This window comes from Mirounga angustirostris, unplaced genomic scaffold, assembly GCF_029215605.1.
Source record: "Mirounga angustirostris isolate CCGP_5_RB_7025 unplaced genomic scaffold, mMirAng1.0.hap1 SCAF_7, whole genome shotgun sequence".
Classification (NCBI taxonomy): domain Eukaryota; kingdom Metazoa; phylum Chordata; class Mammalia; order Carnivora; family Phocidae; genus Mirounga; species Mirounga angustirostris.
In genome coordinates, this window is record NW_026991715.1 from 6,688,130 (window position 1) to 6,704,148 (window position 16,019).

General features: G+C 35.5%; 1 protein-coding gene across 1 annotated transcript; it reads left to right on the forward strand.

The window, feature by feature from the left end:
• Positions 1–13,962: 13,962 nt before the first annotated feature.
• LOC123841574 (olfactory receptor 2T11) lies at positions 13,963–14,925 on the forward strand. The gene has a single exon (XM_045871148.2). It carries the CDS (start codon positions 13,963–13,965, stop codon positions 14,920–14,922), a length of 960 nt encoding a protein of 319 aa, XP_045727104.1. The 3' UTR covers positions 14,923–14,925.
• Positions 14,926–16,019: the final 1,094 nt, after the last annotated feature.

Here is a 16,019-nt window from a genome sequence, read left to right on the forward strand (position 1 = left end):
CCTAGAGGAGAAGATAGGCAGTAACCTCTTTGACAAGATACATCTCCAAAGGCAAGTGAATCAAAAGCAAAAATGAACTTTTGGGACTTCACCAAGATAAAAAGCTTCTGTACAGCAAAGGAAATAGTCAACAAAACAAAGAAGCAACCCACAGAATGGGAGAAGATATTTGCAAATGACACTACAGATAAAGGGCTGGTATCTAAGATCTATGAAGAACTTCTCAAACTCAACACCCAAAAAACACATAATCAATAATTGGGCAGAAGACATGAACAGACACTTCTCCAAAGAAGACATACAAATGGCTAGCAGACACATGAAAAAATGTTCATCATCATTAGCCATCAGGGAAATTCAAATCAAAACCATATTGGGATACCACCTAACACCAGTTAGAATGGCAAAAATTGACAAGGCAAGAAACAACAAATGTTGGAGAGGTTGTGGAGAAAGGGGAACCCTCTTACAGTTTTGGTGGGACTGCAAGTTGGTACAGTCACTTTGGAAAACAGTGAGGGGGTGCTTCAGAAAATTAAAAATAGAGCTACCCTATGACCCAGCAATTGCACTCCTGGGTATTTACCCCAAAGACACAGATGTACTGAAAAGAAGGTCCATATGCACCCCAATGTTCATAGCAGCAATGTCCGCAATAGCCAAACTGTGGAGAGAGCCGAGATGCCCTTCAACAGATGAATGGATAAAGAGGATGTGGTCCATATATACAATGGAATATTACTCAGCCATCAGAAAGGATGAATACCCAACTTTTACATCAACATGGGTGGGACTGGAGGAGATTATGCTAAGTGAAATAAGTCAAGCAGAAAAAGTCAATTATCGTATGGTTTCACTTATTTGTGATTTCTTCTTTTGTCCCTTGATTTTTGTTAGCATGTTGTTTAGTTTTCACATATTTGTAGATTTTCCAGCTTTCTTAATATTGCTGATTTCTATTTTCATACCATAGTGGTCAGAAGTAATACTTGTTATGATTTTAATCTTCTTAAATTTGGTAAGACATGCTTGTGAATTAATATATGATACAAACTGGAAAATGTTTTGCATGTGTTTGAGAAGAATGTGTATTCTGCTACTGTGGATGGATTGTGATAGATTTGTCTGCTGAGTTATTTTGTTCTACAGCATAGTTTAAGCCCAGTATTTCCATAGTGATTTTCTGTCTTGACAATGTTTCTATTGAAGTCTATTACTATTATTGTATTATTGTCTATTTCTCTCTTTTTTTTTTTTTTTTTTTTTTTTTTTTTTTTAGATTTTATTTATTTATTTGACAGAGAGATAGGGAGAGCAGGAACACAAGCAGGGGGAATGGGAGAGGGAGAAGCAGGCTTCCCGCCGAGCAGGGAGCCCGACGTGGGACTCGATCCCAGGATCCCGGGATCATGACCTGAGCCGAAGGCAGACGCCCAACGACTGAGCCACCCAGGCGCCCCTGTCTATTTCTCTCTTTATCTCTTAGAACTTACTTAATATATTTGGTTACTCCAATGTTGGGTGTATATATCTTTACCATTGTTATATAGTATTGATGCATTATTTCCTGTATATTTTACATTGACCTTTTGTGTGTCTTTATACAGTTTTGACTTAGAATCTATTTTGACTAATATGATTATAGCTTCCCCTGCTCTCTTTTGGTTTCCATTTGCATGGAATAACTTTTTCTTTCCCTTCACTGTGAACCAACATGTTTTCTTAAAGCTGAAGTGAGTCTTTTGTAGGCACAATATTGCTTAATCTATTTTTCTTGTCCATTTAGCCACTCCATGCTTATCAGACAATTTTGTCCATTTATACTTAAAATAATTATTTATAGGGTGCCTGGGTGGCTCAGTTGTTAAGCGTCTGCCTTCGGCTCAGGTCATGATCCCAGGGTCCTGGGATCGAGCCCCACATCGGGCTCCCTGCTCAGGAGGAAGCCTGCTTCTCCCTCTCCCACTCCCCCTGCTTGTGTTCCCTCTTTTGCTGTGTCTCTCTCTGTCAAATAAATAAAACAAAATCTTAAAAAAATAAAATAAAATGATTGTTTATAGATAAAGTCTTATTAATGTTATCTTATTAATTGCTTTCTCCTGATTTGTGTTTTCTTTGTACTTTCTTCTCTTTCCATCTTTGTGAAGGATGATTCTCCATAGTGGTTTGCTTTGGTTCACTTTTTTTTGTTTTTGTTCATCAACTATAAATTTTTGCTTTGTGTTTACCTTGAGACTTACATAAACATCCTATAGTTATATCAGTCTATGTTAAGGTAATAACAACTTATCTTGGATTGCATAGAAATACTTTACCTTATTCTCGTTTGCCATATATTATGCATTTGATATCACAATGTACCTTTTTATGTTATGTATTTGTTATCAAGTTATAGTAGTTTTATTTATTTTTAAATATTTTTCTTTAACTTTTATAGTAGACTTAATAACACACCATTATATTACAATATTAGAATACTTTGAATATAGAATTATCTTTATTTTTTTTTAATTTATTTATTTATTTGAGAGAGAGAGAGCACACATGCATGAGTTGGGGAGGGGCAGAGGGAGAGGGAGAGGGAGAGGAAGAGACCCTCAAGCAGACTTCCCACTGAGCACGAAGCCCAGTACAAGCCAATCTCCTGACCCTGAGATCATGACCCTGAGATCATGACCTGAGCTGAAACCAAGAGTTGGTCACCCAAACAACTGAGCCACCCAGGAGCCCCTGCAATTATCTTTAAAACTGACTTTTATTTTTCCAAATGTTTTCAAGTTTCTTATTAGTGTTCTTTTATTTAAACTTGAAGATGTCCTTTCCAGCTTTTCTTGTAAGGCAGGGCTAGTGATAAAGAACTCCCTGAACTTATTTTTTTTATCTTGTTAAGTCTTTATCTCTCAGTCATTTTTGAAAAACACATTTGGTTGTTAAAGTATTCTTGGTTAGCAGTTGTTTTGTTTTGGTTTGGTTTGGTTTATTTTTTTCCTTTCAGCACTTTGGATATATTACTTTATCTGGCCTGCAAGTTTTCTGCTAAAATATACACTGATGAGGATTCCTTGTATGTGTATTTTTTTTTCTCTTACAGCTTTTAAAATTTACTCTGTGTTTGATTTTAACAGTTTTATTATAAGTTAAGTAATAATTTATTATTTAAGTTACTAAATAATAAGCTTGGGGACTCATGAGCTTCATGAACTTGGGTTAAGTTTCCTGCCCCTCTATCTTTATTTTCATTCTGGAACTCAAAAGACTGCATAGATTTTTTTGTCAGTTGATGATTTCTTATAATTCACATAGGATGTCTTCACTTTTTGTCATTCTTTTTTTTTTTTTCTATTCTAGCTGGATAATTTCAAATAATCTGTCTTTGGCTCATAAGTTCTCTGTTTGATCAAGTCTGCTATTAATATTCCCTTTTGAATTTTTAATTTCATTCATTTGTATTCTTCAGATCTACAAATTTTTTTTGGTTCTTTTCTATAACTTCTATTTCTGAAGAACTCATTTTGTTTGTGTATTGTTTTCCTGATTTTATTGAATCATTTTTCTGTGTTTCTTTTGACTCAAGGAGACTTTATAAGAACTATTTTGAATTATTTATTGGATAAATCAGGGATCTCCATTTCTGTGAAGTTGTACTAAAAAACTATTATGTTCTTATTGTAGTATGATGATTCCATGAATCTTTATGTTTCTTGATGTCTACATGTAACATCTTCACATTTGAAGTACTAGACACTTCTAGTCTTTACTGCCTTTTCACTTCAATGAGTCTAATAAGGTTTATTTTCTTAAATGATGTACTGGACCTTTCCTGAGGCTACAGCCCCACCTAAATGGTGACACATTTCTGTGTTTACTCTGTGATGATTTGTCAATCATGCCTCTTCTAATTTTTGTAATTTTCTGTTGTATATTTTAATATAATAATTTAAAAATCACTTTAGACATATGGTGGATATCCTTTCCCTCACTTAAAAGGGAGGCCCAAGGATGTTCCCCAGTAATGTTAACAAATTCCTATATTAGATAATTTATGGTAACTAAATTTTCCTCTTTATTAAAAACATTCTATTAACTAGGGAAATAAAATTATATATTATAATAAGTTTAAACTGATTTTTAAATTACCAACTGTATACTTGCACAAACCAGATATTGTTTTATATTATGTGTTAAAAGTGAAGGAAAAATTCTCCAATTTCCAAATCATATTTAAATGTATTATCTGGTTTTGATTCTGATTTGCCCAAAGTTCTACTGGTATTTACAGAAGTGATTAGTCCCATGTGAGTTGGGGAAGCTGATGTTCAGAGCAAAGAAAGTATTGCCTCTCACTAGCAAGGGTCAGATGGGAGCCTCAGAACCATGTTCTCTGAGTTTTTTCTTGTGTTTTTATGCCAAATCTTGTCATTAATTGAGAAACAATTTCCAAAGAAGAGAAGCATGTGGTACAATGAGCAGCTTCCAGCTTATTAATCCTAGTGATAAACTGGGAAAAAAATTCCTCTGAGAGTGACATGTTGATAAAACCCATGTTTATTTTCTGCTGGATACCAGCTAGGCTGGTCTACCAAAGACCTGGTGATGCATGTTGAAGGGCAGTCATGCCCACTCTGGTGTCTTTCTACAGGTGAGAGATACGAACATAAAATTAATTGAACTCTTGCTTCCATATATTTATTTTACTTATACAAAATTTAAAATGTATATTCATATAATGTAAAAATTGAAATAATAGGTGGTATAAAATTTAATTATTAAATGTTTTATTAGATACCCAGGAAGCTTTTAGACATAAAGGAGTGGTAAGAAAAACTAAAAATATTTAGAAATTATTTAATGTGAAGAAATGAATATAGATGTCTTTTGCCTAGAAAGTGACAGTACATCCTTGCCAAGTCAGATTCTTCACTTTGGAAAAAGTCCTGCTAATAGGTCTGATGACAGTGTGAAATAGATGTTCAAAACTTCAGATACTGACTATACAGAAGTTATTTTCATGAGGCAGGACAAATGTGATGGATAATTTCATAGCCTTGAAATGTCATTTGACTAAAACAAAATGCTGATTCATAATATACAGCTAGTATTTTTTCAGTTGGTATTGTGTTAAGTATAAATTGTGTTAAACCTGCATACCACATACCTACCATGGTCTTGCCAAATATTTAGCAAACATCTTGGGATTTTTCCTTTCAAAATCCCAAAGACTTAATTTTTAAGAAAATATTTAAGGTTTCCATTCTACTAGATCTCCTTGGTTTCCACAGTTAATTAAGGACATAAAGGTGATAAATCCATACCTATAGCATCAACTTTTGGTTATCCTGCATTGCTTTATTTAATTTTCTTTGATTAGATTTTAAGTTTATTCTATTATATCAATTTTATTCATTACATAAGAAAGGGCAAGGATCTTCATTTTGATCTATGATGTACCCCAAGCTCCAAGAAGTATCCCTGATACAGAAAATGTGCTAAAAATAGTTGAATAAATGAACACTGTTTTATTTCAGAATGATTAGTACTCAAAAATACTTGGGTTTAGGGTCACCTGGCTGACTCAGTTGGAAGAGCATGTGACTCTTGATCTCAGGGTCATGAGTTTGAGCCCCACATTGAGTGCAGAGATTGCTTAAATAAAAATTTAAAAAAAATAAAACTTTTTTTTGTAATTTTTCCCTTTCTCCTGGGAATCTCAAGCTTGAAGAGTTGTAGTAGAAACTGTAGATCAATGGAATTAGGTGTGTTTTATAAGTTCACATTTAATTACATGTCAAGGATGAAGGTGGAAGCAAAAGATTCATACCTAAATTCTTTCCAACATCATCAATTTTGATGTCATTTCTGTTTAAATACTTTAAAGTTGTAGCTCCTGCAAAGAAAACATAGCTGACTTTTGCTATATTTGTCACAGATAATCATTTTCCTTTTGAGCAAACAGGAGGTATGTGTCATAGGTAGGCATTTGCTCAGTTGTGGAGACAAAAAGATGCTTCCTTCCATATTAATTGAAAACTTTGATGTTAAAATGAGGTTTAGGATTACATATTTCAGCTGATATCAAAATTGTTCTTCTCCTGAATTTCCAGTGTTTAACTGAAATGAGTGGTGATTTTAATAAATATCCAATAAACTTAGAAAGATAAAATCAGGAAACATATTTGAAATCTATGTCTCTGGAAATTAGCTTCTGCAGAGTTGATGAAACAGCAGTAGAGACAGCCACTTTTTTGCCTCCAGAGATAAATAGTGGGGGAAACTTCTTTCATGAGAAAAAAAAATTAAGATTAAAATATATATTTATATATATATTTAACCAAGCTCAGAGCTGCCTGCATATGATTGTAAAAATGTGTGAGTATTTGTAAGAATAAGATTATATGCTGTGTATATATTAAGTGGCAAGACCAGTATCAAGAGAGATAACTGGTCTAATGCTATTGTTTTATTAAAAATAAATGCTCTTGATGTAGCGTTTAATGATTCATTACTACATCAAAAACTAATGATGTACTATATGTTGGCTAAATGAATATTATAAATAAATAAATAATAAAATGGTCTTATAATCTTAAATTTATAATCTAAAATTTATATAATTTACAATCACTTTTACTATCATGTTTGCCTTAAATATAGGGAAAATTAGAGTAAAGTGATTTAAGTGATGAAAACAAGGTTATATACTGGCAATTTTAAAATTCAGAAATTAACATTGTTTTCTTACTCTGAGGCCTGTTCTCTCACCACAATTGCCAAACTAGAGAGTTATTTGATTTAGTAAGGGGATATCCTACAATTTTATAATCAATACTTTGATAGCATTATTAGGTGCCCAGTACTGTTATAAGAGCCTTACACAGACTCCACAATAATCCTGAGGACAGGGGCTACTCTGATGCCCTTTTGGGCGGTGAGGAACTTGAAGAGTGACTTCCCTGGTGTCATATGGCTACTAAGGGGCAGACCCTGGATTTTCACCCAGGCCATTGACATACAGATTTTGTCTAAGGATCAGATTAAACTGCATCAGAAGTAATGGATAAGGTGACATCTTAAAGTTTGAAGTGATTTTAGAAAACTGGGGAATTTAAACTAGCAAATTGCTGTTGTTTATACCAATGCTAAGTCTCAATTATTTTGTGGCATTCTTTTGTATCTCTCCTTTCTTTGATAATTTTTAAATTTTCTAATACTTTATTTATTTAAAACTTTATATTTTCTGACTTTTTGATGTGTGTATGTTAGTAAGTCCCTCTGAATTTAGCTTACAATGACTAACATGCATATTTTAAGACCATAAGATTTATTTCAGGTGGCGTCTTATAGTAGAAGGTTTAACAGTTGGGAGGAATTTGATGAATTTTGTTTTCAAATTTGGGAGCAGATGCAGGCAGGGTTCTGGTGTAGGTTCATGCCAGCTCAGTCATCCCCTAATAGTTAAAGACTGAGAGATATGGAAAATTATATGTATTAATTGCCCAAGTTTTTATTTTATTTTATTTTTATTTTTTTATTCTTATGTTAATCCCCATACATTACATCATTCGTTTTAGACGTAGTGTTCCATGATTCATTGTTTGTGCATAACACCCAGTGCTCCATGCAGAATGTGCCCTCCTCAATACCCATCACCAGGCTAACCCATCCTCCCACCCCCCTCCCCTCTAGAACCCTCAGTTTGTTTTTCAGAGTCCATCATCTCTCATGGTTCGTCTACCCCTCCGATTTCCCCCGCTTCATTCTTCCCCTCCCGCTACCTTCTTCTTCTTCTTCTCTTTTTTCTTAACATATATTGCATTATTTGTTTCAGAGGTACAGATCTGAGAGTCAACAGTCTTGCACAATTCACAGCGCTTACCAGAGCACATACTCTCCCCAGTGTCTATCACCCAGTCACCCCATCCCTCCCACCCCATCCCCCACTCCAGCAACCCTCAGTTTGTTTCCTGAGATTAAGAATTCCTCATATCAGTGAGATCATATGATACATGTCTTTCTCTGTTTGACTTATTTCGCTCAACATAATACCCTCCAGTTCCATCCACGTCGTTGCAAATGGCAAGATCTCATTCCTTTTGATGGCTGCATAATATTCCATTGTATATATATACCACCTCTTCTTTATCCATTCATCTGTCGATGGACATCTTGGCTCTTTCCACAGTTTGGCTATTGTGGACATTGCTGCTATAAACATCGGGGTGCACGTACCCTTTCGGATCCCTACTTTTGTATCTTTGGGGTAAATACCCAGTAGTTAATTGTCAAGTTTTGAATAAGAAGCTTATCCTTTGACTTAAAGTAATTTCTTTTTACACATATCATCTATACTTGTAGGAAGACAAACAATATCATCCAGAAGAAACAGATGTCACTTGAATCTCCACCATCAGTGAAAACTTGGATTTATTTCATAATTCCATATATGCATGTGTATATATATATATTAAACTATCTATGTATATATAAATATGTATCTACTTATCACATATATATTATTGATATATATACATATATATGATAAGGAAATTGTAATGTGCCACCTTTTTCACTGTATCTCTGAAACAAATAATACATTATATGTTAAAAAAAAAAAAAAGAAAATAGTAGGAAGGATAAAAAGAAGTGGGAGAAATCAGAGGGGGAGACGAACCATGAGAGACGATGGACTCTGAGAAACAAACTGAGAGTTCTAGAGGGGGGGGTGGGAGGATGATTTAGCCCGGTAATGGGTATTAAAGAGGGCACATATTGAATGGAGCACTGGGTGTTATATGCAAACAATGAATAATGGAACACTACATCAAAAACTAATGATATAATGTATGGTGATTAACATAACATAATAAAATTTTAAAAAATACAACAAAACTGTCATACCATGCTCATGATTATAGATCCACCTTACATCCCAATGGTTGCTTGAAATTCTATTATGAACTCTAATATTAAAATATAAATTATTTTTTATGTGTCCAATTGCAGATGTTTATATTTCTTTTGCTTTCCCACTATTGCAAACAAGACCAAGGTGAATGTTTTAAAAAATTATCCTCCCAATTTCGGAAGATCTGTATCTAAAAATATATATATATGTACAGTAGAAGAAGGAAATTATGTTTTAAAAACTTGATAATTTAACTCATGGTTTTAGATTTGTAAATCATCAATAAGATTTCTCTAGTAACATTTCAGTATATGCCACAATGAGTTAATTTGGGTTCACACTTTCATGTAATTTTTGAAATGTTTTTGTTGTTTATTCTTCATTTAATTTTAATTTTCTTGTCCTCATAAGTCATTTATTTAGGAGTTAACTCTGCCACTTTCCCCTGACTCACATTATGGAGGATTTCTTTCAAATGTGGATCTTCAAAAGGAAATATAGTGTCATTTTTACAGAGCTGCATATGTAATGATGGTTATACTGGGGATGGACTGGGAGTGGGACTATTGGATGGACATTATTATGTCTGCTTGGAGATAAGGAGTTGCCCTCAGCAGTGAATATTCAGCAGTAAGAATTGTGAGTCTGGTGTTTGGAGGATCGTTCCCAGGTTACATTCGGTGAGGGCTTTTTTTGCTTTTTCTTTTTTTCCCTCCCCCCCACCCTCTGGTGGATGTCAAAATAGGAAATCAGACATCTATAGGCAAACATGTGATTCTTAGAGATTGCCCAGGAGTTAGAGAGCACTTTGTATTTTGGGAAATAATAAACTTCATTTCTTACTTTGTAACTTTGTTGAAAACTTTGACCAGAAATCCAAAACCTTTTTAATGTGATTATGGTTTTGCAGCTTGTATTAATATGACTTGTCTTGGACAACTGTAAATTTAACAGATGATTAAAAGGATATTGTACATTTAGGGTCACTTGAGTGTAACTGGAGAGTATGAAAAACAAAGTCCTGCTTCTTGAACCAGGCCCAGATCTGCCACTTGCCCTCCCTGTGCCTCAGTTTCTTCAACTGAAAAATAGTGATAATTATAGTAACTGATCCCATAGAGGTGCTGTAAAAATTGACTACATCAAAACACTAGAGCACGTGGAGAGATGACTGCACAGTGTAAGCACTGCATGGGTACTGGCTAATTTGTTATTAGCAACATGCCTCAATTATACTTGTTAAAAAGCTAATAAAATTCTTTATTGGTGTGGCTGCTGTATCAAATTACCACTAACTTTAAATGACACAAATTTATTATCTTTCAATTCTGGAGGTCACAAGTCAAAAAGTGGTCATAATAAGCTAAAATCAAGGACGGTTGTACTCATTTCTGAAGGCCTTGGAGGAGAAACCTTTTTTTTTTTTTTTTACCATTTTTCAGATTCAAGAGACCACTCAATTCCTTGCATCATGGTCCTCTTCATCTTCAAAGCCAGTGTTTGAATCACTTGGATTTCTGTTCATAATAACACATCTCCTCTGATCTCTGCCTCCCTCTTATAAGGACCCTTGTATTTACATTGAGCACAACAGGACATTCCAGAATAATATCTCTCTCTCTCTTTTTAAGTAGGCTCCACGCCCAGTGTGGAGCCCAATACAGGGGTTGAATTCACCACCCTGAGATCAAGACCTGAGCTGATATCAAGAGTTGAATGCTTAACCTACTGAGCCAACCAGGCACCTCCAGAATAATCTCCTCTTAATCACATCTGCAAAATCTGTTTTGCCAAATAAGGGAACATATTCATCGTCTTGGAATTAGGACATAGGCATCCTTGAGTGGGGTGAGGACATTATTCTGCTTAGTACAATTGGTTTTATTTATCACTAATTTAAATATATCATAGCTTTGTTAAGTTTAATAAAATACAAAATTTATAGAAACATGTTTTAAGACACATTTTTTTCCTGATAATAGAAGACAGATGTAACTTACTGATAAGAAAAAACATTCACAATGATTTTTGTCCTTTTGCCTGTGTGATCTAGGGTAAGTTCAAATTATGTTATTAACACCCACAATACAATCTCCAGATGGATAATAACATCTGCAGATACAGTTATTTTTTACACAATAATTGAGACACAATGAATGAAGTGCCAATACAATATGGGCAGATTCAGAAAGGAGAGAAAGTGGTGAGTCCCTTGTGTGCTGAAAATTTATACTGACATCTGACTGTGTCCAAATTAGTATATTGATTTTAAGTCAATGACAGTGATTATCTCAAATTTGTATATGTGAAATCTCAATGATTAAGATTAGTATTGTTGTTTTATCCTGGAAACTTGTGAAATATTTTTGTTTCCTAGAACTAAGTATTAGAAAATGTGGGTAAATCCAATCTTATGGGAATTTCATTTTGTTTTGAAGATAAACACAAGGGCCTGGCATTTAATTTTTTTCAATTTTCCTTTAGCATATTTTATAGATCATATTCATGTGGATTTTAAAGACATTCTACAAGAAATGAATCACTTAAAGAGCAAAAAGAAAAAGCAATTTGCGTTTTAGTAAACAATATATGTTTAACAATAATTTATTTAAATATTCAATAAGTATTTACCATGTTCCAGGCATTCTTTTATATTCTGGAAGCACATAGTAAACAAAATAGGCAAATTGCTTTACTCATATTGAGACTCTGTCAGTGACAGGAGACTAACACAAAATGAAATAAATATATATGTTAAGTGGTGTGAAGGAATATAAGAACAATAGTCACCAAGACCTATAAGAATAGGCCCCTCTGAGACTGTGGGCTTGAAGCAAAGCCCTGAATGATGTGAGGGTGTCAGTCACAGATGTGGGCAGGAAACCCAGGCCTGGGTCACAGCAGAGACAAAAGCTGTAGACTGGAGGCACACCCGGAGTGGGGACAAAGGATTAGAGGGGAAGCCATATGGGATTTACAGTACCAGGGCAAATGCACTGGAGGCAGCAGAAAATGATTTCAAAGGATTAAAGTGTTACAATTTGGTGGGCCTTGAAGTGAAATATGAAGTTTCATAATAGAGCTTTGAGCAGGAGTTGACCTGCTTTGATACAGATTTTTTTAATGATTTTATTTATTTATTTAACAGAGAGAGAGCACACACAAGCAGGGGAATTGGCAGAGGGAAAGGGAGAAGCAGGTTTCCTGCTGGGCAGGGAGCCTGATGCAGGGCTCACTCCCAGGACCCTGGGATCATGACCTGAGCAGAGGGCAGATGCTTAACCAACTGAACCACCCAGGTGCTCCTCTGATATAGATTTTTAAGATCACTATACTCTGCTGAGGTTAGATTAAAAATAGACAAAAAAGAAAGAGCAGGGAGATAGCAGGAAAGCTACCAGAATAACCTGGATTAAATATGGCTGGAACATTTCATTTATGAAATACAAACAAATGTCCTAACCCTTTGTTGTTGTTGTTGTTGTTGTTGTTGTTTAATAAGATTTTTTATTTATTTATTTGAGAGAGAGAGAATTAGATAGAGAGAGAGAGCATGAGGGGGGGAGGGTCAGAGGGAGAAGCAGACTCCCCGCTGGCAGGGAGTCTGATGCGGGACTCGATCCCGGGACTCCAGGATCATGACCTGAGACGAAGGCAGTGGCTTAACCAACTAAGCCACCCAGGCGCCCCAATGTCCTAACCCTTTGTGATGTTGTGATGCATAACTAAGTTTTTTTTTTTCATATTCCTGGCATAGAGGTCCTAAAACCCTCTGAATTTCCTAAATGGAAATAGCTATGCAGATATCTTGTGTTATTCATAAAAAGGCCCTCCTACCACACCTGAGTTTATGCTAATGAGGTGACTTATTGAAATCTCCTAAGAATCAGAGCTGGTTGCCAGGAAACTAACCATAATTAAAGATTTGCAGTTTTTAAACCTCTACCTTTCAGATCTCCAAGGAGAGGATCTAGAGGTTTCATTAGTCACTGATGGCCAATGATTTAATCAAACATGCCAAAATAATCAAGCATCCATAAAAATCTAAAAGGATGGGGTTCAGAGAGCTTCTGAACATATGGAATTGCCAAGAGGATGGTACATCCAGAGAGGACAATGAACCTCCTGAGCTTTTCCTGAACATCTTAACTTATATATCTCCTCTACCTGGTTGTTCCTTAGTTATATACTAGTCAATTTAGTAATTAAAATATTTTCCACTCTAGAAAATTAATTGAACCCAGGGATGGAGTCATGAAAACCTTCTGTTTATAGCCAGTGGTTCAGATCACCCAAGTGATAAGCTCTATTTGGCAATTGGTATCTGATTTGGGGAGCAGTCTTGTGGAACTAAGCCCTTAACCAGTGAGATATTAAGCTATCTCTATGTAGGTAGTATAAGTACTGTATTATATTGTAGGATACCTAGCTGGTTGTCTGGAGAGTTGGACATTGCTTATTATGGGGAATAAACCCTCACAAATTTGGTGACCAAAAGTGTCAGAGGTAAAATAATGAGAATAGAGGAGACTCATAGAAGGTGTTTTTTTGTTGTTGTTTTTTGTTTTTGTTTTTTTCTTTACATTCTACACTTCCTAAGTTATTCCTTTTGCTCACATTTGGCCATTCAAATAATCAGTGAATCAAAGAGACTTTACCCCAACCAGTATTGACTTAGCTCTACCATAGACTGGACAATGTTCTGGATGCCAGAAATGCAGAGAGTGAATAGGAAAGATATAGTTAAACTCTAACCCATGTATAGCAAATACCAGCTTTTTTATGCAGTTAGCATAATCTATGTATTGTTGCATGAACATAAATACAATATAAAATGTATTGTTCTCCAACAAAGAGAAATAGATCTACAGTTTCTAACTTAAGATGTGTCTCTTGGTCTGTTCATTTTTCTCTAGCATTTTGCCTTGGAAAATTTCAGCCCAATCAGTACTCTCTGAGGTGTCATCTCCATTATAAGTTTCATCCATACTGAAAGAGTCTTCTCTCCTTTTCCTTCCTGGTCTTTGTGGCTTTCTGCTCTGCTGGAGCTGCCATCAGCAATGTCAATGAAGAATATAACTTTATCCTCTGACTTTATCCTCCTGGGGCTTCTGGTGAACAATAAAGCTACAGGGATTGTCTTTGCTATTATTTTTGCTATTTTTGTGGTGGCTGTAACTGCAAATTTGGTCATGATATTCTTGATTCAGGTGGACTCCCATCTCCATACTCCTATGTATTTCCTGCTTAGTCAGCTGTCCATCATGGACACCCTTTTCATTTGTACAACTGTCCCAAAACTTCTGGTCGACATGGTTTCTAAAGAGAAGACCATTTCCTTTGTAGGTTGTGGCATCCAGATCTTCCTCTACTTGACCATGATTGGCTCAGAGTTCTTCCTCTTGGGCCTCATGGCCTATGACCGCTATGTGGCTGTCTGTAACCCTCTTAGGTATCCAGTCCTGATGAACCGCAGGGTGTGTCTCCTGCTGGCTGCTGGTGCCTGGTTTGGTGGGTCCCTGGATGGCTTTCTGCTCACCCCCATCACCATGAATGTCCCCTACTGTGGCTCCCGAAGTATCAACCATTTTTTCTGTGAGATCCCTGCAGTTCTCAGACTAGCCTGTGCTGACACCTCCTTGTATGAAACCCTAATGTACATCTGTTGTGTACTTATGTTGCTCATCCCTATCTCTATCATCTCAACCTCCTATTCTCTCATCTTGTTAACTGTCCACCGAATGCACTCTGCTGAAGGCTGGAAGAAAGCCTTTACCACTTGTTCTTCCCACTTGACTGTAGTCAGCATTTTCTATGGGGCTGCCTTCTACACTTATGTTCTGCCCCAGTCTTTTCACACTCCTGAGCAGGACAAGGTAGTGTCAGCCTTCTATACCATTGTCACACCCATGCTCAATCCTCTTATCTACAGTCTCAGAAACAAGGATGTCATGGGAGCATTTAAGAAGGTATTTTCACAATACTCATCTGCTCAAAAAGTATCCACAAGTGATGCTTAAGGATTCAATAAACTGACAATAGATCTTCCTAAGAACATTGTCTATTGTCCTGTTTCAAAGGTGACTATTTAGTCAGCTGTCAAAGATTACTTAAAATTGGCAATTAAAAGGATTTACCATGCCTGGTTTCTTGTTACCAGGGGTGAGAACCAAAGATTTTTCATTAGTTATGCAGATACATTTTGGCTACCTATCAACAATAAGATATTATTACATAGGTTAAAGAATTCATCTGATGCTGGTTCTTGTCTCTCAGACTAAATAAAGGGGAAAAAAGTGTATCTTAGAGTTCACAGGAAATCTTTGCTGATTCCTTTTCACACTTAACCCAGGAACACCTTTCAAAGCTAACAAATTTTGTTGCCAATGTGATTATTTTTGTATCAATAAAGTAACATAATACCAATCACAAGTGACAAAGGATAGAAATCACACAGTTTTAATCAGATCTCTATTGGCTTTGCCTCAGAGGATTTTAACCTCTATGATCATTTTCATAGCACTTATTCTAAAAATAGTGACTGTCAAATACTAGGCCACAGTAAATAGTGAGTGAGCTAAACTGACTGAATATTGAATGTCCAAGCATTGCATACCTACTCAAAAGGGATAGACTCTAATATTTAACATCAAAGAGAACTGCTGTGCCTTTTTCCATGTTATTTTAATAGCAGAATTCTAGGAAAGGTGACATCTATGGGAAGAAAATTTACATTGCCCAATTCTGTGATTCACCAACAGGACTTGGATGTAGTTCAGGGTTGTTTGGAGTGAGATGGAAAGCTTTTGAAGAATTTTCTGTATAGACATAACTTGATAAGTTGTACATTTTTATATGCACTATTTTATGCACACTTCCACCCTATGTCTATAGTGTGGTATATAGAACAGGGAACTAGATTGTATGCAGGAAAACAATTTAGGAATCTTCAAATGAGAAGAAAGAAGGATTGAGTCAGGTAGTTGCACAAGAGGATTTAGCTCGTGGGAAGGATGACTATTAGGAAAGAAAGTGAAATGAAAGATAAGTCGATTGACCTCAAGGGAAAGGAAACTAAGATTTCTGAGATTTGAAAACTTTCAGAATGGCAGGATTG